The sequence below is a fragment of the Didymosphaeria variabile genome, assembly GCF_027946475.1.
Source record: "Didymosphaeria variabile strain IMI 356815 chromosome Unknown scaffold_2, whole genome shotgun sequence".
Taxonomy (NCBI): Eukaryota; Fungi; Ascomycota; class Dothideomycetes; order Pleosporales; family Didymosphaeriaceae; genus Didymosphaeria; species Didymosphaeria variabile.
This window is the reverse complement of record NW_026611621.1, coordinates 1,499,054-1,518,736: the sequence shown is the minus strand read 5'-3', so window position 1 is coordinate 1,518,736 and position 19,683 is coordinate 1,499,054. Positions and strand designations below refer to the sequence as shown.

The 19,683-nt window shown below is 50.9% G+C and overlaps 9 protein-coding genes across 9 annotated transcripts; 3 read left to right on the top strand and 6 right to left on the bottom strand.

The window, feature by feature from the left end:
* Nucleotides 1-12: 12 nt before the first annotated feature.
* On the bottom strand, nucleotides 13-718 carry N0V89_002202 (uncharacterized protein; the record flags this gene model as incomplete). Its single annotated transcript, XM_056211012.1, has 2 exons — nucleotides 13-230; nucleotides 280-718. The coding sequence occupies 2 exons, from the start codon at nucleotides 716-718 to the stop codon at nucleotides 13-15; spliced, it is 657 nt and encodes a 218-aa protein (XP_056074485.1).
* Nucleotides 719-800: 82 nt separating this feature from the next.
* Nucleotides 801-1,077, bottom strand: N0V89_002201 (uncharacterized protein; the record flags this gene model as incomplete). Its single annotated transcript, XM_056211011.1, is given in 2 exon segments — nucleotides 801-1,054; nucleotides 1,071-1,077. The coding sequence occupies 2 exon segments, from the start codon at nucleotides 1,075-1,077 to the stop codon at nucleotides 801-803; spliced, it is 261 nt and encodes an 86-aa protein (XP_056074484.1).
* A 1,455-nt stretch (nucleotides 1,078-2,532) lies between these two features.
* On the top strand, nucleotides 2,533-3,162 carry N0V89_002200 (uncharacterized protein; the record flags this gene model as incomplete). The annotated part of the gene is made up of 1 exon (XM_056211010.1): nucleotides 2,533-3,162. One exon carries the CDS (start codon nucleotides 2,533-2,535, stop codon nucleotides 3,160-3,162), a length of 630 nt encoding a protein of 209 aa, XP_056074483.1.
* A 634-nt stretch (nucleotides 3,163-3,796) lies between these two features.
* Nucleotides 3,797-5,258, bottom strand: N0V89_002199 (uncharacterized protein; the record flags this gene model as incomplete). The annotated part of the gene is made up of 3 exons (XM_056211009.1): nucleotides 3,797-4,519; nucleotides 4,599-5,108; nucleotides 5,256-5,258. The coding sequence occupies 3 exons, from the start codon at nucleotides 5,256-5,258 to the stop codon at nucleotides 3,797-3,799; spliced, it is 1,236 nt and encodes a 411-aa protein (XP_056074482.1).
* Nucleotides 5,259-6,937: 1,679 nt separating this feature from the next.
* N0V89_002198 (uncharacterized protein) lies at nucleotides 6,938-7,793 on the bottom strand (the record flags this gene model as incomplete). Its single annotated transcript, XM_056211008.1, has 2 exons — nucleotides 6,938-7,364; nucleotides 7,417-7,793. 2 exons carry the CDS (start codon nucleotides 7,791-7,793, stop codon nucleotides 6,938-6,940), a joined length of 804 nt encoding a protein of 267 aa, XP_056074481.1.
* A 217-nt stretch (nucleotides 7,794-8,010) lies between these two features.
* Nucleotides 8,011-9,117, top strand: N0V89_002197 (uncharacterized protein; the record flags this gene model as incomplete). Its single annotated transcript, XM_056211007.1, has 2 exons — nucleotides 8,011-8,071; nucleotides 8,123-9,117. The coding sequence occupies 2 exons, from the start codon at nucleotides 8,011-8,013 to the stop codon at nucleotides 9,115-9,117; spliced, it is 1,056 nt and encodes a 351-aa protein (XP_056074480.1).
* A 2,532-nt stretch (nucleotides 9,118-11,649) lies between these two features.
* Nucleotides 11,650-14,853, top strand: N0V89_002196 (uncharacterized protein; the record flags this gene model as incomplete). Its single annotated transcript, XM_056211006.1, has 2 exons — nucleotides 11,650-12,986; nucleotides 13,455-14,853. The coding sequence occupies 2 exons, from the start codon at nucleotides 11,650-11,652 to the stop codon at nucleotides 14,851-14,853; spliced, it is 2,736 nt and encodes a 911-aa protein (XP_056074479.1).
* A 126-nt stretch (nucleotides 14,854-14,979) lies between these two features.
* N0V89_002195 (uncharacterized protein) lies at nucleotides 14,980-16,654 on the bottom strand (the record flags this gene model as incomplete). Its single annotated transcript, XM_056211005.1, has 5 exons — nucleotides 14,980-15,543; nucleotides 15,591-15,626; nucleotides 15,666-15,822; nucleotides 15,876-16,407; nucleotides 16,486-16,654. 5 exons carry the CDS (start codon nucleotides 16,652-16,654, stop codon nucleotides 14,980-14,982), a joined length of 1,458 nt encoding a protein of 485 aa, XP_056074478.1.
* Nucleotides 16,655-17,606: 952 nt separating this feature from the next.
* Nucleotides 17,607-18,815, bottom strand: N0V89_002194 (uncharacterized protein; the record flags this gene model as incomplete). The annotated part of the gene is made up of 6 exons (XM_056211004.1): nucleotides 17,607-17,766; nucleotides 17,821-17,879; nucleotides 17,933-18,061; nucleotides 18,110-18,326; nucleotides 18,381-18,707; nucleotides 18,760-18,815. The coding sequence occupies 6 exons, from the start codon at nucleotides 18,813-18,815 to the stop codon at nucleotides 17,607-17,609; spliced, it is 948 nt and encodes a 315-aa protein (XP_056074477.1).
* Between the last annotated feature and the right edge of the window lie 868 nt (nucleotides 18,816-19,683).

Sequence of the window (19,683 nt, the reverse complement as noted above, 5' to 3'; positions counted from 1 at the left end):
GTGTACGAAATATCAATGTTTTAGCCGCTTGGGCCGACCCACAGGTCGGTAGGACGAATGAAACCCATCCCCCTTCTGGTGCACTAAATCTGCATCCTTCAATTGCTGCTCCAAGATTCTCTTCTCTTCATCGGTGGCGTCGTTGATATGTACAGCGACATCGTCGCCGAATTGCTTGCCAATCTCCTCCAAGCTCAGACGAGCAGTCTCTGGCCAGAAGAAGTATACCACTAGTACACCTTAGCAACATAAAGCCTGCACTGCCACGGGGACACCTACTCGGGATATAGAAGATACACCACACAATAACGACAAGGTAGTACTTCCAGCCAACCTCGGAAAAGCCTATTGGAGCAGTCTGCAGTAACACCAGACTGGCAGCGAATTGCCCGAACAGACTGAAACCCATGCCCATGGGCCTAAGCTCCGTAGGAAAGATCTCTGATACATAGAGATACATTGTGGTATCGCAACACGTTCCTTGGAAGGCAAGGTACAGAAAGATGAAGAAGATACCCATCCCGTTACCTGCACGGTTTGCTGTGCCGGAGAACTCGGCGGTCATGGCTGCGAGCAGCGAAGTTGTGAGGAGACAGCCGAAGAGTCCGAAAATGTACATGCCACGACGCGAGTTAACCTTGTCGTGCAACCAGGCACCGAGTGGGTTGTAAATGAGGCCCGCAGTCGTGAGCCAGAGAGCAGAGAGCAGGAGTGGCATATGGCCTGTTGCGCCGAGATTGGTGTAAAGTATGACGGCGTAGTTGTTGATGATGAGTGGACCTGCGAATTCGGCACCCCTATCACAGCCGGTCAGAAAGTGTTTGGAGAGAGCCGGAATCTACTTGCCATTGAGTCAGAAATCCAATGACCATGCGCTTCCGGTAACTTTTCTTCTTCCATGCAGCAATCCATATGCTTTGTCTAAGCGCATTCAGCTTCGTAGAATCGAGCTGCCACTGCTCCTTGGTCTGATAGAACTCTTCCTTGGCGACTAGATGGTCCGGATCAGCAGCGCTCAATCTCATCTTTTTGATGACATCAAACGCTTCGTCGTCTAAACCCTTGCTCACCAACCATCTAGGAGATCGAGGAAGCCAAGGTGACCCTAAAAGAAGGATAGATGGACCAAATACTTGGAAGCACAACGGGAAGCGCCATGCAAATGACGCATTTGCGGATGTTGCGAAGTAACAGCCATAACCAATCCAGGAAGAGAACATATACCCAAACACGAGGAATATGGCATGGTGGCCAACGAGCCAGCCACGACGGAAAGGTGATGACATCTCAGAGAGATACATAGGGCATATGGTCACAAGTACACCAATGCCCACACCTGAAATGAAGCGGCCGGCCTGAAACATTCTACACTGCGTCAACAGGTTCACTCGGCGATCACATCATAGGGAACCTGGTTACTTACGCTAAAGTAGCAGCACCGCCCTGCAGTACCCCTCCCAACACAGACAAGGCGCAGCCAAACTGAATGTTCCTCTTCCTTCCAAAGTACTCGGCAGACCACATGATAAATAGCGACCCAACTGCTCCGCCAGCGCTAAACAGTCCGTTCGCGGTAGCGATAGTGTGCGTTGTTTTGCCTTCGTATCCTGGCTCTCCTTGGAGCGGAAGGTTGAAGTATTTATACCATCCCGGTTGGCCTATCGTAGATCCGATGATACTTGCGCAGTACCCGTATGTCTCAAGCGGCAGTCAGATCATTGTTTGTATTAGTTGTATATGCATACTTACGAAGGATCCCAATGCAACGAAGACTGTCACCAGCCGATTGTAACGGCTCGTTTGGTAACCGGACTGGGGTCTATCCACGCCAGCCATATTCGTGTCTCAGTTCACGGATGCTTCACTACGATTTCTTACGGAAGGGCGATTTTGGGATGAAAGCCACGACCCTGATCGTGATGAGATGTTGAAAATCTTAGAGCACCTGCAGAGCAATTGGACCGCGTCCGTCTTTGGCGAGTAGAGTAGTCGCAAAAGACGGCGCCATTGCAACGGCTGTATGTCACCCTTTTTGTATTGAGACCGGGCTTGAAAGTTCGGCGAGGCTGTTGATCAAGCATGCCGGTACAGTCATCCCAGCATGGGTCGTACAACATCAAGAACTTCTTCGTGCAGGGCGATCGACACAAGGCCTGCCAAAAACAAGGTTGTTCTCTAGCAGTAAGTTCGTCTAGGTGCATTTGGTTGGTGTTGCTTCATGCAGCTGCAAGTGGGAGTCCCGGTAGCGCCCGATCGTCACCACCCCGCACCACAGCGACCCACACTTGAACTTCCCGAACGGTGAAAGAGCCCCCTCACGGGTGTAATGATGTGTGAAGCGGCACCTGAGAGCTTCGCACGCTAAGGAGCGGAACCGCCAAGGAAGAACATATGCTTGCATTGATTTTGATTTTGATCTTGATCTTACAATGGATATCACAACAACTCGATTGAATATTACTAAAGATCAGTCGTGCTAAGCTCGCATGTGATTCCCGAGCCTCTTCTTCCGTTACTGTCCCTATTATCACCATGGAGAGCATTTACAACACACCATTTGACTCTCTTCCGGATCAGAAGCGTGTCTGGGCAGGCCAGCCAGGCAGTCGCGAGGAGGGTTTGGGCAGGCTCACTCTCCTCACACCCGAGGTAGTCGCTTCAGCTGCAAGCGAGATACGTACAGGAAGGCGCATATCTCTAGGCTGGGAACTTACAAAACTGGAGAACGCCGGCCTGGGGCGCCAACAGTGTGAACACAGGATTGTACCGTTGCTGGACGGTGTTGCATTCGATGATGTGTACACGTTCAATCCGCAGCAGAGCAGCCAATGGGATGGTTTGAGGCACTTCTCGCAACCTATACCTGGAACCGAAGGAAAGAGAGTAGAAGACAGGGTCTTCTATGGCGGCACGACTGCGAAAGAGATTCAAAATCGGGCAAGTGATCGGATTGGGATGCAGCACTGGGCAAGAGAGGGAATCGCGGGGAGAGGCGTCCTCATTGATTACGCAAGCTGGGCTGAGAAGAAAGGTTTGAAGTACACGACGTTCAGCCAGCACGAGATTAAGTTAGATGACATTAAGCAAATAGCACAAGAGTCAGAGATAATGTTTCAGCGAAGAGATATTCTCTTCATCCGGATTAGTTTGACAAAGGAGTGAGACATCACCATGACAACCGAGCAGAAGAAAGCGTACGCAGCGCAGTCGTCGCCGAAACACGCGGGTGTAGAAGCAACAAAAGACGTGTTGCGGTGGATATGGGACAACAAAATCTCGGCCGTTGCAGGTGACGCGATCTCGTGGGAAGTTTACCCGCCTACGGGAGAGCTTTTCCTGCATGAGTACCTTTTGGCAGGATGGGGTATGCCTATAGGAGAATTGTTTGATCTGGAATATTTGAGTAGGATTTGCGCAGAGGAGAAGAGATGGACCTTTTTCGTGGCGAGTACGCCACTCAATATGCCTGGCGGCGTTTCAAGTCCCACAAATTGTATGGCAATATTCTGAGTCGCAGAAGATTACGAGATTACCTCCATTTATCGAAGAAGTTTCTACAGGGGCCTCTGACACTGAGTCGGCTGCGCATTCACGGTCTTGCCCCCACGCCTTTCCAAAAGGGATTGCATGGTGTAAATTGATAGCGTTCCAAGTACAGCGCTCGTTTAAGATTCTACCGGTTGCATGTTGACCTTCAACTCAGCATCGTAATAGTAAGGAAGGAAGGTCTCCCTAAACGCCAGCTGGGGTTTTCTACGGTAGTCAGCACAACACAAACTCAACTTCAAGCGCAAGCTTACAGCGGATGCGCAGGAACCAGATCGAATTTCCGATACACATGTGCAAAACCAAGGCGCAATTCTGCCCAAGCAAGATTGATGCCAAGACACATCCTCGGACCACGGGAGAAGGCGACGAGCCAGTCATCTAGATGGGTGGATTCGAGCCAGCGTTCTGGAACGAATTTATCTGGCTCGGGGTGAATGGCGGCATTGTAATGGACGAAGGTACTGCCTATCGATACAACTGTCTGTGAACCCATTAGCGTGAGTATGTATTCGGTGAGGTTGTGTAGATTTACCCCAGGTGGTACATCAATGCCTGCGATCCTCGCGCCCGTGGGTGGCACCACTCGCAAAAGACCTGAGATCACACCCGACGACAGTCGCAGAGACTCTTTGATGACTGCATTCAGGTATGGTAAGCTCTCGAGATCTCGTACTCTCGGCTCTGGTCCATTCAAAGATGGCCAGATGGATAAAAGTTCCTTCTTGAGCGTTTGTTGCTTTTCTGGATTCTGAAGCAAGTAGTAAGCCCCCACCATAAGGGTATTGCCGACAGTGTCTGCGCCGCCGAACATTAGTGCTTGTGCCTCCTCGTACAAGCTGCCAGCAGAAGGGGTTGTCTTGTCGCGATAGGCGTCGGCATCCAACAGTCGATGATAGATCGTCATGTTGTGTGGAAGAGCCTTGAGCTTCTCTGGATCGTTGGTCAGGTCGTCAATTTGATGGAGGAGCAACTGTAAAGTATCAGCGCAGTATCCGCGTAGCGGGTCCGTATCCCCATGACGGAAACAGCGAGCCACGCAGTAAGCATACCTGCTGGAGGTCGACGAGTCCCGAAGTGGCCGGACTAAGAACCTTAGACAATTTCGGCGGGCACTTCAAGATCATGTTCTTGAACAGGTCGGAATATTTAAACCCCACGAAAACGGGTAGTGATGCGTCCATAGCCATGACGATTGGAGCCTGAAAACCAGGTGCGTCCACAGCATAAATCGGCTTGCCAAAACAAAAAGTTGTGATAACATCCATGCTCATGCAGCGGAAAGCATATAACAGATCCGAGCTTTTTCCAGCTTTGGTCTGCCGTTCGAAGGCCTCACAGAGCGCTTTCGTTTGCTTGACAACCAGGGGCTCAGCACCTTCGATTGCTGTCTGTGAGAACGATCGACCTAGCACATCTTTGCGGTTTTTGGCTTCGGCGTAGGTGAGGAAGCCGAAGCTGGACCTGTCCTCGTTGAAGCTTTTGTAGAGACGCGACTCTTTGTCCCAGCGGTTCCTGTTGTTGTAGATGTCGTGGTATGCTTCAGGATCAGCGAAGTGAAGCTGCCAGTCATTGTTAGCATCTGATTCCAACGCCTGGAATCCGATTGGACATGTTTCGCACCTCATTCGGTCCAACACGAACGACATCTCCTGGTTGATACAAATATTGTCAACGAACGGTGCTTCATTGTGTGCGAAGAGTCTTACCATACTGAGCGTGTAGCTCACGTAGAACGTCGCAAAATGATTTCTTCAAGATACACTCAACGTAGGCTTTCCAGTAGATGGTCGTTCGGGCTATTGGTGGGCCTGGAAACTTGGCCAGTGGGTGAAAGTAGACATTGTAGACAGCAGTGTACACTGCGTACGCCGAAAAAGTTATGAGCGCAGCTAGTAAGGCGGCCCAAAGGTCATTCTCGAGGAGATGCATTGACTGAATTCTAGGTGCGAGTGGTGGAAAACATGGCAGTATCTTGACGTCTATCGAAGTGTCGCGTCCTGATAGTCTGGGCTTGATTCCGTGGCATCTCCATTCTTCTGTCCACTCACGGCTTCACAAGAGACCAGGGATGCTGTTGTTTGCGGCGACTAAATCTTGGAGCGAATCGTGTGCCTTTAACTGAAGCGGCACTTGGAGGAGGGGCACACGCTAGGCTTGAGATAGCGAGGCGCGCTATGTGTGTCGTACGGGACGCTCTCGACGATGCTCCACACCGCCCGTCGTTGATACCGTACGAGGTAAGAGGGCCGCCATCATTATTCAATTGAACTTAAGGTCAGTTATGCATAAGTGCGAATCGTTCCATCCCAACCCATGTTCCCTAGGTGACTCGAAATCGAGGCGAACACTGACCGCGGTAAATGCGTGCTAGGTCTCGCCGTCATAGTAGTTGTATACAACGAGAGAACCATACTTCAAGCGCTATAACCGAAAGAGATATCTTCAGCGATGGGATCACCGGATGCAACCGACGCTCATGCAATCCCCACGCCCAGCGAGCTTCAAGATGCACTGGGCGTCCAAGTCTACGATCGCGAGGGGATAACGCACACCCTCGGTGACTTAACTAGGGAGAAGCGAAGTGTCTTGATCTTTACGCGGCATTACTGTGGGTAGCCCGGCACATCAATCACCACAACGTTGACAACAAAGGGTGCCTAAACTGTCAAGCCTACGTACGCGCCATCAGCCAGTCAATCCCGCCTTCGAAGTTACCTCCTAACACTCAAAGTACGTTTAGTCCGTAGATGGTCTTCTACGTTCCGTCTGAACATATCCAGTACTCATCGTGGGCAACGGCTCATACCAACCCATCGACACCTATGCTCAGACATCGTCCTCGGCCTACCCGATCTACACAGATCCAACATGTCGCATCCATGCCATCCTGAAGTTCAAATCGGGACTTAAAGAAGAAAGCAGCGGAACCGAGAAAAGAGATTACATGAAAGATGCGGGAGGGACGGTTAGTAGGATTTTGGGTGGGGTCAAGGGTGCGCTGGGGAATCTGCAGCATACGGCGTACATTGGGCCGAAGAGCTTGAATGGAGGAGAGATGGTTGTTGGAGCTGGTGAGTTGACCTTTGGTGGATGTGTGGAAGGGGAACGACGGCTAATAGGTGCGTAGATGGGAAGTGCGAGTATATGTATAGGATGCAGAATACAGTCGACCATACTAATGTTGCTGAGTTGGCTAGGATTATTGGCGTTGAGAAAGTGTCGGAGGAGCACGACTGAGTGGCAGACATCTGAAAGCTTTTCCTAGTTCGGTGAGCTTTCTCGATAACGAATTGATGAGCCGTTCATGAACCATAATCGTACGAGGGGATGCGGTGTCTACGACGATCCCTATACTTCGAAGCACGTCTACCCATGGTCCTCTTACTCCTCAGGCATATTTGTCGTGGCTGGTCTTCACCTTGTACGCCAGCGAAACCTCATGGAAGTTACCCTCCCTCCTCGCTTTCCTTAGCTTCTTCACCTCGTCATCTTCTAGTCTTCGGCCGATGAGATCCTCCAGCTCCTTCTTGCTAATCTTCTCCAACGCCTTCTCCGCCTTCGCGACCTTGTGCCTCGGCTTAAAGCGGGCCTGCATCCTTATCCGGAATGTAGTATTGAACGTTATGCCCTCCGCATCGCCGCGCACATCTGGACCGCTGGCCTTGGAGTCGTCGATAGTGAGGAAGGTATCCCGTGCAGTCTGTAGCCCGAACGTGGAGGGGTTGTCTGGTATGGGGATCACCGTGAACGACTCGGCGGGTGAGACAGCCGTGGATGTCGCGCTCAGTATGCCGTACTTATCACAGCCCAGATACCTGTCCGCCCAAGATTAGCTCATGTACCGCATATCCTCAGAAGGATACGTACCGGCCATGGTGACCTTTTAAACTGAAAGATTCCGTTCCCGCGACTCTCGTCGCAACCCAGACTTGCCGCACATCATGCGGCTCGCTCGTCGCCGGGTCGCCCTCGACACAGTTTTCGATCTGACTGCAAAAGACCTTGCCGTTGGCATCACACGCCAGGCACGTCACCGGCTCTGTAGGCAGAACTACGATAATGGGGCCCGAGACATCGGTCGGCGCATCGGCGTTCACCCACGAGTCGTCGTCCGTGGCGGCATCCGTGGTGGAGGTGGTCGTGGTCAGCGCCTTGGAAGCGGGCGCGTCGGTGTCGGTGTCGTCGGCGACGCGCTTGCGCTTCTTGACTTTCTTGTCGCCTTTGAAGGAGAGCGGCTTGACCATGATGAGCGCGTGTGGGCGCGTCGCGTAGAGAGCTTGCCGATGAGGTAACGCGGGATGCGCCGGCGGAGATGCACGGCAGAATGCACGCTAGCCGAGGTGGGCAGGTGCAGGTGTGAATTCACACCCTGCGTAGAGCAATGAGGGTACAAATAAAGTGTGACACTGTGTAATCCGCAGGAGTGTGTGGATTGGATATTTTATCTAGTGATTCGACGCCATGAGTGATCCTACAGTCCAGCAGAGCGCCGTTACGGTGAGTCTGGAAGATTTAAAGCATGGTGCGCCCAATATCATCTTGATCTTTTTCCGCTCATGCTAATATTAAATAGATAAAGTAGACTTTTTGTCTCTGGAAGAAGCGTTTGGAGCCTCCTCTCTCGGCATAATCGTTGTGAAAGACCTTCCCGCAAAGTTTCACTCTCTTAGGCACCGCCTCCTCTCCTATTCCTCAGCACTTGCCAGCCTGCCCAAAGAAGAGCTGGAAAAGCTTGAATCTCCAGCAGCAAAATGGCTGGTCGGCTGGTCTCTAGGAAAAGAAACTCTCAAAGACGGCCGCTACGACACACTCAAGGGATCTTATTACGTCAATTGTTCTCCGCTCTTTCCCGGTCAACAGGCTACCGTGGCTGAAAAGTACCCTTCTTTCCCCGAGTACACGGCCCCCAATGTATGGCCATCTAGAGACCTTCTACCGGATTTCGAAGCCACCTTTAACGAGCTATGTGCTTTGATCATTGACATCGCCGCCCTGGTAGCACGCGCCTGTGACAAGTATGCCGAAGCCAACATCCCAGACTATAAAAAGGGCTTCCTGGAGCACGTTGTGAAAACGAGCGTAAGCACCAAGGCGCGGCTACTACATTACTTTCCCAAGGAAGGCGACGCCAAAGAAGGGGGCGATGAAGACGACTGGTGCGCCACGCATCTGGACCACGGATGCCTCACCGGCCTAACATCTGCCATGTTCGTGGACGAGGCAGCACACCCGCCGCAGGCTGGCTCATCTTTTGCTCCACTAAAGGAGCTCGAGCGCTCACCCGATCCGAAGGCGGGACTGTACATCCACTCGCGGACGGGCGCTGTTACGAAGGTCGGTATACCGCGTGATTGCTTGGGTTTCCAGACAGGAGAGGCACTAGAGATTATCACCAAGGGGAAGTTCAAGGCTGTTCCACATTTCGTTCGGGGTGCAGGCGCGGGAATCGGAGGAAAGGTAGCCAGGAATACTCTAGCTGTGTTCACGCAGCCAAATCTATGGGAGATGGTGGACGGGAAGAGGGACTTTGCGGCGTTTGCGAAGGAAATCGTTGAGAAGAACCATTAATATTGCGGCACAGATAGAGCAGTCTTCCTTAAATTCTTCGCAACGATTGCTCAACACCTCAAGTCACCAGCGCCACCAGAATGTCCACAGACTTTATCCGCTGCGAACCACGACAATGTCACCAAGAGAAATATCAAACAGGTCGCAATTTCCATCTCAATAGAGCCACGAAGGTGGCCACCTATTGTGACACGACGTGATCGTCCAGCTGTAGACCCGTCCAACGCCTTAGATGTGGCGCGCATAGCGTCAGGGGCTGTCTCTTCTCTCCACGTGCCTGACATCGCGAACTACCTCGCTAGCGGCTGCTCTATAAGGCGGACAGCGCATAGTAGTGCGAGAGGGTATCGAAACATGTCGCTGTTCACACAACTCTCGGTGTCACTCATCTGATTAACGGACGCCAATCATAACAATAGCAAGGGGATAGGGTCGATCATGCAGAAAGAGTCCGCCCGTGCCAAGGCAGCTTGTGTGATTATGCTCCTCTCGGCATCTCGCTGTCGTTCGAGCTGTTCTTGGATTGAGATTCATTTCAAAGGCAGCTTGATTTAGCTTGGGCCCTACGAAACGTTAATCAGCAGTTCTATCATTACCGTCTCGTTCTTCCGTCGCTTCCAGACTACTCTTTGGTCTACACCCTTTCAGTCACACTGCGACTCACCCTGGATCCGAGACTACAGTGAAAGTCGAACCTACACTTCAAATGGAAATTTCGAGATTTCCGCACGAATGGCGCAAGATGTGGCTCTCGCCCGGCCCGGACCCCGCTTACGACGAGCACACCTGGGCTCTGGAGCCTTTGCTGCGTAGTGAAATGATGGTGTACGTCGTTCTCGCCGCAATCGCGTTCATGAAGAGCTATGCACGCATTCTCACGCTGCTAGTACTCTGGGCGTGGTACTGGACAAGCCATGCGTGGAAAGCGGAAACATTCGAAACTAGCATCCTCTGGGGCATGCTCTGCGCCATGGGGTCTGAAGATTCGGTCCAGGAGTTCTTGTCCAGGCATACCAAAGCCCGTCGTTTTACTCAAACGATATCGCGGTGCCGTTATGGTTTAGCATCGTATATGTGGTAGCGCATGTGTGGACGACTTATGTGGACGGGTGGTGTGCGAGGGTGATGAGGGTATTGGAGGAGAGGATGTTTGAAAAGGATGAAACTATCGAGAAGACATTGTTGGTATAAGGTATAGGTTTTGTAGCGACGAATTGATCCTAATATTTTCTCTGGATTCTTCGAGAGACTTGGTCGATGACATTTCGTGGTAAGTTGTGATCACAGCCCCTGCACGCTCACATGAGTGCTTCAGAGTTGAAGGATTCGACTCGCGTGGCTGTGGCGTAGCACGACCCACTTCCGGCGAGGCGCAACCTCACGTTCCATACCTCCGGAGAACAAAATCTTCGGGGTATGGAAAGTGATGGATCGCACGCCCGATGATGGATGAGGCTGTGAAAGGGTGGCCCGATTGTCGCTAGAATCCCGCGCACTCTACCAACATCGAGTCTCGTCAGGGTACATAAGCTTCGCCATCCCTGTGGCGACGCACTTTCTTGCCAATCTGCTTGTTTCCACTGAAAACCGAACCCATATTTAGCGTTCCAAGCCAAGAACTCTCTCCATCGAGCTAGGATCATACTGAGGTCTTCATTAGTCTGGCACGACAGTCTGAAGAAATTCAAAGCCTACGGTGCAGACTCTTATTCGCAAGTCCAAATTTCCGAGGAGCCACCCGATACCCTGGACTACACGCGCTCCAAATTTCACGACATGAACGTTCCCGGAACACATATTAGTCAACCAGGCAACCTTTCTACATGTCTGGACACCAGGCTGCCTTCGGGACAAACATCAGAATCACGACCACACTCAAACGAGATGCTGAAGGAACTCAGCCTCACAAGAAGAACCCCATTACGCTACCAAAGAATACACACCGAGCCCCGACGACGCAAATCTTTACACGACGAACAGGACTCACGAGATGTGCATTGCGAGTCTGAACGACGTATTCTTGAATTGAGGTCGCATAGAAGCGAATCTGCGAAAAGAGCGATGGAAAAGAGGAACACGGAAAGCAGGAGTGAAGCGGACAGCCAAGAGAGGATATTAGTACCGATGGCTGAGGAAAAAGGTTGTGGAGTAAGGAGACAGAGAACGATCATTCAGGCACTCAGTCAGGTCGCTGCTCGTGGATGATCAATGTGCGTATTTATCACATAGTGTACGGTGACACAGGTTGCAAATTTAATGAAGGACACATCACGAACACAATATGTCACCTGCATAAGGTGTTACCGACGAGGATCATTGATGACTAGGCCTTGGCCTCCCTGAACAACTGACTAGAGGATATGTGCTATGTGCAGGCGGCGGACCTTCTTGCAAAGCAATCAGGAAGGAGCAAGGATATGGCATCAATGTGGCGCAGCCTTTCCAAACCCCTCGTCTGACGTGGGGTCACCCCGGTTGCTTCCTCACAGAAAACCACCCACGCCTATTTTCACCTAGGATACCAAAATTGTCATGAGACATGGACGCGTTGGAAACGGCCATACAGACTATCCAGCGATCGCTGTATGGGGCGGTCGCAGTGTGTTGGACATCGCAGAGGATCCAGCGCACACGTTCCAAGAGTTAGAGCAGGCTGTGCGAAAAGAAGCCAACGCCCACCGCGAGCGGGACAAGACACTCTCATTATCGAAAGCCGCAAGGAATGGCAATTTGAGCGCGGTGAGACGCCTTGTCGAAGCAGGTGCAGAGATTCATATCAACGACGATGGTGATTACGAGACTCGTTCGGCAATCCGAGTGGCGGCCCGATATCAACAAAGCGACGTGATCCAGTATATTCTCGAGGTCGAGCGTGATCGAACCGAGTGTCAGGCGTACCTACAAGAAGCTCTTGAACAGATGATCAACGAGTTCCGGTACGTGGAAGCAGATCGCCTGGCCCGGAATAAGATATCCATCGAGAGGGCCATCATCAACAATACCAAAGCCCTAAGCCAAGCTTGCCGGAGTGACAATCTGAGTCTGTTGAAAGTTCTGATCGCCCACGGTGCGAGGATTGAAGATCAGGAGATATTTGCTCAACACCGAACACCATTGGAGGCTGCTGCTAAATACGGTCATGTAGACACAGTGGCATACCTGCTATCTAAAGGTGTCACTGCTCGGCCTGTTTCTGCCAAGAACAAACAAGCAGCTCTAAGATATGCTCACGCAAACGGTCATATTCAAGTCGCCGATTTGTTAATACAAGCGGGTGCCGATCTTAAAGACCCAAGTATTCATTGTTCGCTGAGGTCTGCGGCTGCTCAAGGCCATATGGATGCCTTGGAACGTCTTCTGGACATTGGAGTAAGCATGGGTTCTGCGTATGGAGCATTGCAAGAGGCAGCAGGCAACGGCCATATCGATGCAGTCCACAGGCTACTGCAATCAGGGGTCCATGTCAATGCACAATACGAAGGGTTCACAGCACTCCAAAGAGCGGTTGCGGGACATCATTCTAGCATCGTTCAATTATTACTAGAAGTAGGCGCCAATACGAGCGTGCTATCTCGCGAAGGAAGCACGGTAGAAGATTGCGCTGATATAGATGGAAAAGCCGAGTTGACCCAGTCTGTCAACGCTAATTCTATTTTGCGATTTTCCGAGAGCCGTGCAGGCGTTGAGAAGGGCATATGCCTTGACTGTCACTCATTAGTTACGGAGCTCTACACGGACGAGTTTACGTCACGCGTTTTCGATCCTGACAGCTACCATGGATTCGACCCAATGAGTCTTGATATCCTTGATCTTGATACATTGCCCCACCCTACCGAATTCGTACATCTTTCGACACAGTTCCTGCAGGAGTATGCTCAGAATGGCTGCCAAATGTGCCATTTCTTTTGTCAACAGATAACTGCTTCAAAAGTGCCATTAACACAATCAGCAAAGCTTTCGATAGTAGTTGGTCGTGATGGTATACCTGCGTGGGTATTAAGGAAGCCAAGCGTCTACAAGAGACCTTACAGACACCTGATCGGCTCCTATTTCCACATAGTTATAGAGTCTCTGTGCGATACTCAAAACCCTTCCGGATTAGAGTGCCTTCGTAGAGCACTTCCAGGGAACACAGGCTCGTCCAAAACCTTTAATTGCATCTCTCTGTGGCTTCAGGAGTGTCTCGACAACCATAGGGCCTGCCAGAAGAAATACGATAATGAGTTTTTACCAAGCCGACTTGTAGACCTCAGTGAGTGGCGTCATCAACAGAAACTGCGTCTTGTTGATAGCGGAACACTGGAGGGGCATCCACGATACATGACCTTGAGTCATAGATGGGACAAACAAGTACTAGAAGCCTCAACACTTACCACAAATATACAATTTCGATTGCAAGACCTCGACGCACACGAAATCCCCAAAACACTCCAGGAGGCCATCCAGACGGCGCACAACCTCAATGTAGACTATATCTGGATCGACTGTCTGTGCATCGTCCAAGACAGTCCCGACGACTGGGCCGCTGAAGCTGCTCTGATGAACAAAGTTTACCGAAACTCGTACTGCACGATCGCGGCCAACCGTTCACATCCCGGTAGCCTCTTCTCGGTATACAATGTCGACGGTGACTACGCTGAATTTGAGTTGCCATTAAAGAACGCAAAAGCTGCCAAAGTGCGAGTTTTCAAGAAGCTGACAAGGTGGGACTCTTTGATCCGCACAGGGCAACTAGCAAGGAGGGGTTGGTGCTTCCAGGAGCGAGAGCTTTCGCCACGTATACTGCACTGGACAGATGAGCAAGTTCTTTGGGAGTGCCGCAACAGTTCTTTGTCTGAAGCTGGCGCTCTTCGAACGCAAGACTACTATGACCGTGACATCAAGATGTATCAGCGCATGCAGAGGATCTTGGACGGTATAGAACACAAGAGTGTCGAAGAAATATACGAATCATGGTACACCACAGTCGCGGATTACGCGGCCAGAGATCTCACGAAGCGAGGAGATACTTTGCCAGCCATTGGAGGCCTCGCTCGTGTTCTGAACGAGCGTCTGAGGACGCAATATTTAGCCGGTCTTTGGTATGAAGACATCTCTAGAAGCCTGGCTTGGCGATGTCATCGTGGGACCCGCCACGACACATGTACCGCACCTAGTTGGTCATGGGCTTCAGTAGGTAGGCATGGCGGCTACGGTAATCACTACCAGAGTTACCACTTCCGTGATGGAAAAACTACGGCATGCACAGTTGGAGAAGGGCTCTCGAGTATCCATGGCCACAACATCCGACTGGCGACTGCAGACCCTTACGGAAACGTTATTTCGGGCCAACTACTTGTCTCTGGTCCGGCAATTTGGGCCACACTGGAAAGGAAAGCATACAACGATACTGAAATCGTTCTGAGGGGTCTTGATTCAGTTACTTCACATCGTACTAACGAAGTAACCGAACATTGCAAGGGACATGCATATGAAAGATCCAGACACAGACCCTCACGGAATTATCGCGGTGTGCTCGAAATTGATGTTGAAAGTGATGCACATCTGTACTGCAGCGTCATCTGCATCGCGCTCTTTTACTACGACGATGAGAAGCCTCAAAGGAGAGAGGCGGTGGGATTGGGCTTGGTGCCTGTGGAGGGAGAAAGCAACACCTATCGGAGGATCGGCCGTGTGTCAGACATGTCACTGGACGACCTGATGATTGCACCAGTCCATAATCTGATCATCATTTAGACACCATTAGCATTGCCCTTGTACCCAGTTCAAAACCATAGTACGACGAATGAGAAGCGGACAGATCGAAGAAAACACAAAAGTCCGTGCATTTGTTCTTGAAGTATAGCTAATGGTATTATCTGATTAAGATGAGTTGCTGTTATCCGCGCAGGAAAATGCTGAGTCAATGCTTCCATCCTTGTAAGCATCCATGATCTGGACAATGACTCCATACGTTCCACCAACGCATAGGAAGAGCGAAAGGATAATCATAAGAACATGCAGCCCGTACAGAACCTTCTGCACGACTGAGCCCTTCCAGTAGTCCTTGTGGTCATAGATCCACAACCACCCAGGTAGACCAACCGCAAGAGGCGCGAAAGCAAGACTACCTGCAAGACTGAGGAGGTAGTTAAAGATGGGTACACCAGAGGCAATCAGGAAAGCGACGACATTGACTGCGGCCAGGGTACCAAGCCAGACTCCCCAGTGGACGAAAGAGTTGGCTTGAAGGTGTTTTGAGTCTCGGAGGACTCGGACAAAGATGTACTTCGCACTGACGTGGTTGAAGAGCGCCCCAGAAACCATCAGACCAAGAATGCCGATGCCATATGCGATCTTCTTGATCAAAGGTCCGGCGCTACCGAGCGATGGAGAAGCCACCCATTTGCCGCAATACCAGTAAACGACAATACTGAAGGTTAGGTACTAGAGCTTGTTAGCGACGTCGATCCAGTCACCACCAACAGACTTACAGCAGCGGTCACGAAACCCATGCACCAGTTCACGGCCTTCTTATAGTCTCTGGGGTTCTTCATCTCGCTCATGACGGGCAAGAAAGCACCTGTTCCGGCACCGGAGCAGAAGATAGTTGACGCAGCGACCATGCCGGCGGCAAATGTAGGGTGGCCGATTACGTGGTAGCCGAAGTCGAAGTCGCCCGTTTGAGGAGCCGCTGCTGGGCGTTCAAGTGTAGTAACGCCAACACTACGAATATATTAGCTTTCTGGGTTCTGAGGTTCAAAGCGTGAGCCACTTACACAACGATAAAGATGGCCGTGAAGACCGAGAGGAATCCAGCCCAGGTGACCCAAGCGATTTTCTCAAACTTTCTTGGGCTTCCAGCGACGAAGACCATGACAGTCGCGATGATCGAGAAGTAGTTCGTGCAGAGGGAGTGGTTGGAAAGAGCGTTGAGTGCAGTGGATGTGCCCACGATTCCTGAAGCTCCGACGAGAATGAAAGCAACCAGGAAAAGGATGCCCGTGATCTCTCTCACTATCTTTCCACCAACGAGATTGCCCATATCGGCGATACTGTGGCAACCGGCGTGGTTGTGGCGGAATTGTCCCTGGACTTGGGCGCAGTAGGTATTAATGAACTGCCACCCGAGAACCTGCACGTTGCGCCTCGTCAGCCAATGCATCGACGGCAACGCAGAACGGTGATTTTTACATTGATCGCGCCAGGGAAAGCACCAAGTGTGTACATAGCTGATGGAATTGTTAAGACACCGGTTGCGAAGATGACTATACAAGGCAGTGGTCAGCAAAGTTTTGGGAATGGCATTGCCTAATCCTGGGGTAACACAAGGCACCCAAAGTAGGACGGAAAATTGTAGTGATTCAACGCATTTAGCAGGAGACATACTCTTTGTGAAGATTATTGTTGTCTGTATCCATCCCACCGTGCGAAAGTCTTCGTAGCCTTCTCCACGCTTGAAGATCTCTCCATCGTTCTCAAGGTCGACCTTCTCGATGGAAACGTTGTCACTGCTGGGAGCAGGTTCAATGATGTCGTGGGACTTCTCAGTCAACATGATGGCGAATCTAAAACTCTGCAGCGAGGTGTAGAAGAGTAGGAGGCGATGTTGCCGAGCTGGTGATCGACAAGGTACGTCAAAGTCGATATATATATGCACCCGCCTCCATGATATCTCAGGTTATATTACGTTCATGAGTTGCAAGGCCTGTGGCCTTGGCCTGATAACACGCGGTATCTTGGAATCTGGGGATGCATGGTTCCGACCCACAGCCCCATTGTGTTGGAGTAGCCTTAGTCCACTCGCTAGCGTCAAGATAGGATCGTCTCACGACTCCAACTCTGCCGTGACCCATGCGAACGTATAGCTCCAACCGATTGCCCCGCGTAACAAAGGGTCTATGTCCGTTCGGTTCCGGCTTGCCGTCTGAGTTCGATGTCAATCCGGATAGCTGGGCCAATCTTATTTTCTGTGGTGCGCCTAAAACCGCATACAGTGCATTATCGACATACCATGGTCGCTTAGAAGTGGTGATAAGCATGAGAGTTTAATCCGGACAGCAATCCGGACACAGTTGGAGATGATAATTTCCCGACATGCGATAAGAATTTGAAGCTATTTGCTTTGAAATCCGTGAAATATCGTGAGCAGGAGGGTCTCATACCCCAATGCCACTCCTCTGTGTCACTTCGAGATCAGATTCGTATTGGTGAACCATAAGCAGGTTGATAAATTGTAACACCATGGTTTCTCCGACATTAGCTCCATTATGATGAGTTCCGAGGTCATATGGTTGGGAAATGTGATGGTCTAAGTCTTGGGAAGCTTCATCGACCTGCTGTCGCTCATGGTGCTGTTTCGGTGCACTTCAGGGCCTGTGAAAACTAAATCACAGCGATCAACATGTAGTAGAACGGTTATCTCCTAGGGAACTGCTGATGAATGTGACCTGAAATGTTCTTGCACGGCCCGCTGAGATTGGAGACATTACATTTAACTACAAGCGGATCTAAGTTGAGCTGTTCACTGGTGGCTCTTTCAGTTTTGTACCGGCCTCGGCCGGCATTAAGGCCCCTTCTGGCGGGGGGTTCTTGCTCTTGAATTCGTCACACATCTGCTCCATGGTGACAAACTCTACACCTTCATGCTTCTTGAAGTGTTCGATAAGCCTGAAGAAAGTTAGTATACATTATTTAGACGGATAGTCCGGTTTCCATTCTTACCTCTCATGCATCAGCAGGGCATGTGGTCGACCGGATACATCGGGGTGGATTGTGATGGGCTGGGAAATTAGTATAACTCACAACATAGCTGAACGGGTGTCTCATGACCTACAAAAATGAACTCGTCGTACTCCCGGTAGAAATAGTCAAAGTGGTCTCTCCAGATGTCTTCAATATCGCGCGCGTTGACAAAACCATGGCTATTCGCGGAACCTTTGATGAACATCATAGGTGGCAAGTCCTGTGTCAGGTAAGATATGCATACCAATTAGCTGTCTGAGGACCTTACATCGATATACCAGTTCGCGGGAATCTCAACAAGACCAGTTTCTTGGCCTTTGACAAGTGGTTTCATCCAGTCTGCTGCTTTCTTGGAGTAGTCAATCTTGGTCCATGAATCCCCCGTGCGCAGATAATAAGCTTGACAGTCATGATGGCTCATACTGTGGTCGTATTCGATTCCATATGAGAGCAAAAGCTCAGCACCCTCTTGGCTTGTCTCCCACCTAGTATGTCCCCATATCAGCGCTCTTCGGAGAGTCAGGGGATTCTGTTCTTACCAAGGTGCAACACTTCCCCTCGGAGGCTTCCCGGCAAATTCTGTCAGCTGACGGTACGTCTTATCTAAAACATCCCTTTGTTGTTCTAGCGTCATATCGACAGGGTTTTCGTGGCTGTAGCCATGTAGACCAATCTCGTGACCTGCGTCCCGAACGGCAGCCATATCCTCAGGAAATGTTTCTAGGCTGTGGCCAGGTATGAACCACGTTGTTTTGATGTTGTGTTTGGCGAACAACTTCAAGAGGCGCCGGGTCCCGACAGTGCCGGCCCAAAGTCCACGGCTGATGTCGCTGGTGCTGTCCTCGCCTCCATAAGAGCCTAGCCACCTAATGGACAATTACAATTGTTCTTCTTGGGTCTATGGTTAAGATGACTCACCCTGCAACCGCATCTACATCGACACCGTATGAGATAAGTACGCGCTTTTTGCCCATCGTGGGAGATCGTATCCTGCTACAGAACTCGACGTCGGTTTAGTGATCTTGCAATGCGAAGGCTGGCAGCTGGGAGTGACAGAGCTTTGGGTCTTCTTCTCCGATGGAGAAACACCTTCAGAAGTCGTTGCGGGGAAAGTGCACAATCAAAGTATCATGCAGCCGACGGCCTTGGGCAAAGTTGCCGATTCGGACGGTTCAGGGTCCAGATCCCTACCTAATTTGCTCCACCCCGCGCGCTTGTGCCTTATCATGCATCGCGGTCTCCAACTTGCTCCAACCACGGTATCGATACTATCTCCAGGTCACAATGATGGGAAGAGTGCCACAGGTGCACGTCAAATGAAACCCAGAGGAGCAGAAATTCATGTCTGACCATAGAGTACTCATCACACTTGTGAGAGTCATGTACCCAACCTGCCATCTTCCTCACTGAATCGTTCCCTAGCTATCGACATTTACGCGCAACGATGACATCACAGCAAATGCGCGCTGCCCAGATCGCAGAGGTAACGTGAACGGCAACTCGTGTCAAGCCAAAACTGACACGGCAAAGTTCAATAAACCGTACCAGCTGCTGAGCTCACACCCCGTACCACAGTGCGGCGACGATGACCTGCTTATTCAGGTTCATGCCGCAGGATTTTGCCATTCAGACCTTCAGGTCTGGGAGGCTCAGTTCCAAGCAAAGCTACCAATGATCCCTTCCCATGAACCTGCCGGCAAGATCGTGCAGATTGGCGCACGCGTGAAAGGTTCATGGAAAGTAGGTGATCGCGTGGGTGTGTTGAATTTTAAAAAAGCTTGCGGGGAGTGTGTCGGTTGCCGGCAGTACATTCGAAGAAAAGGTTGCACTGATCCTCGGTTT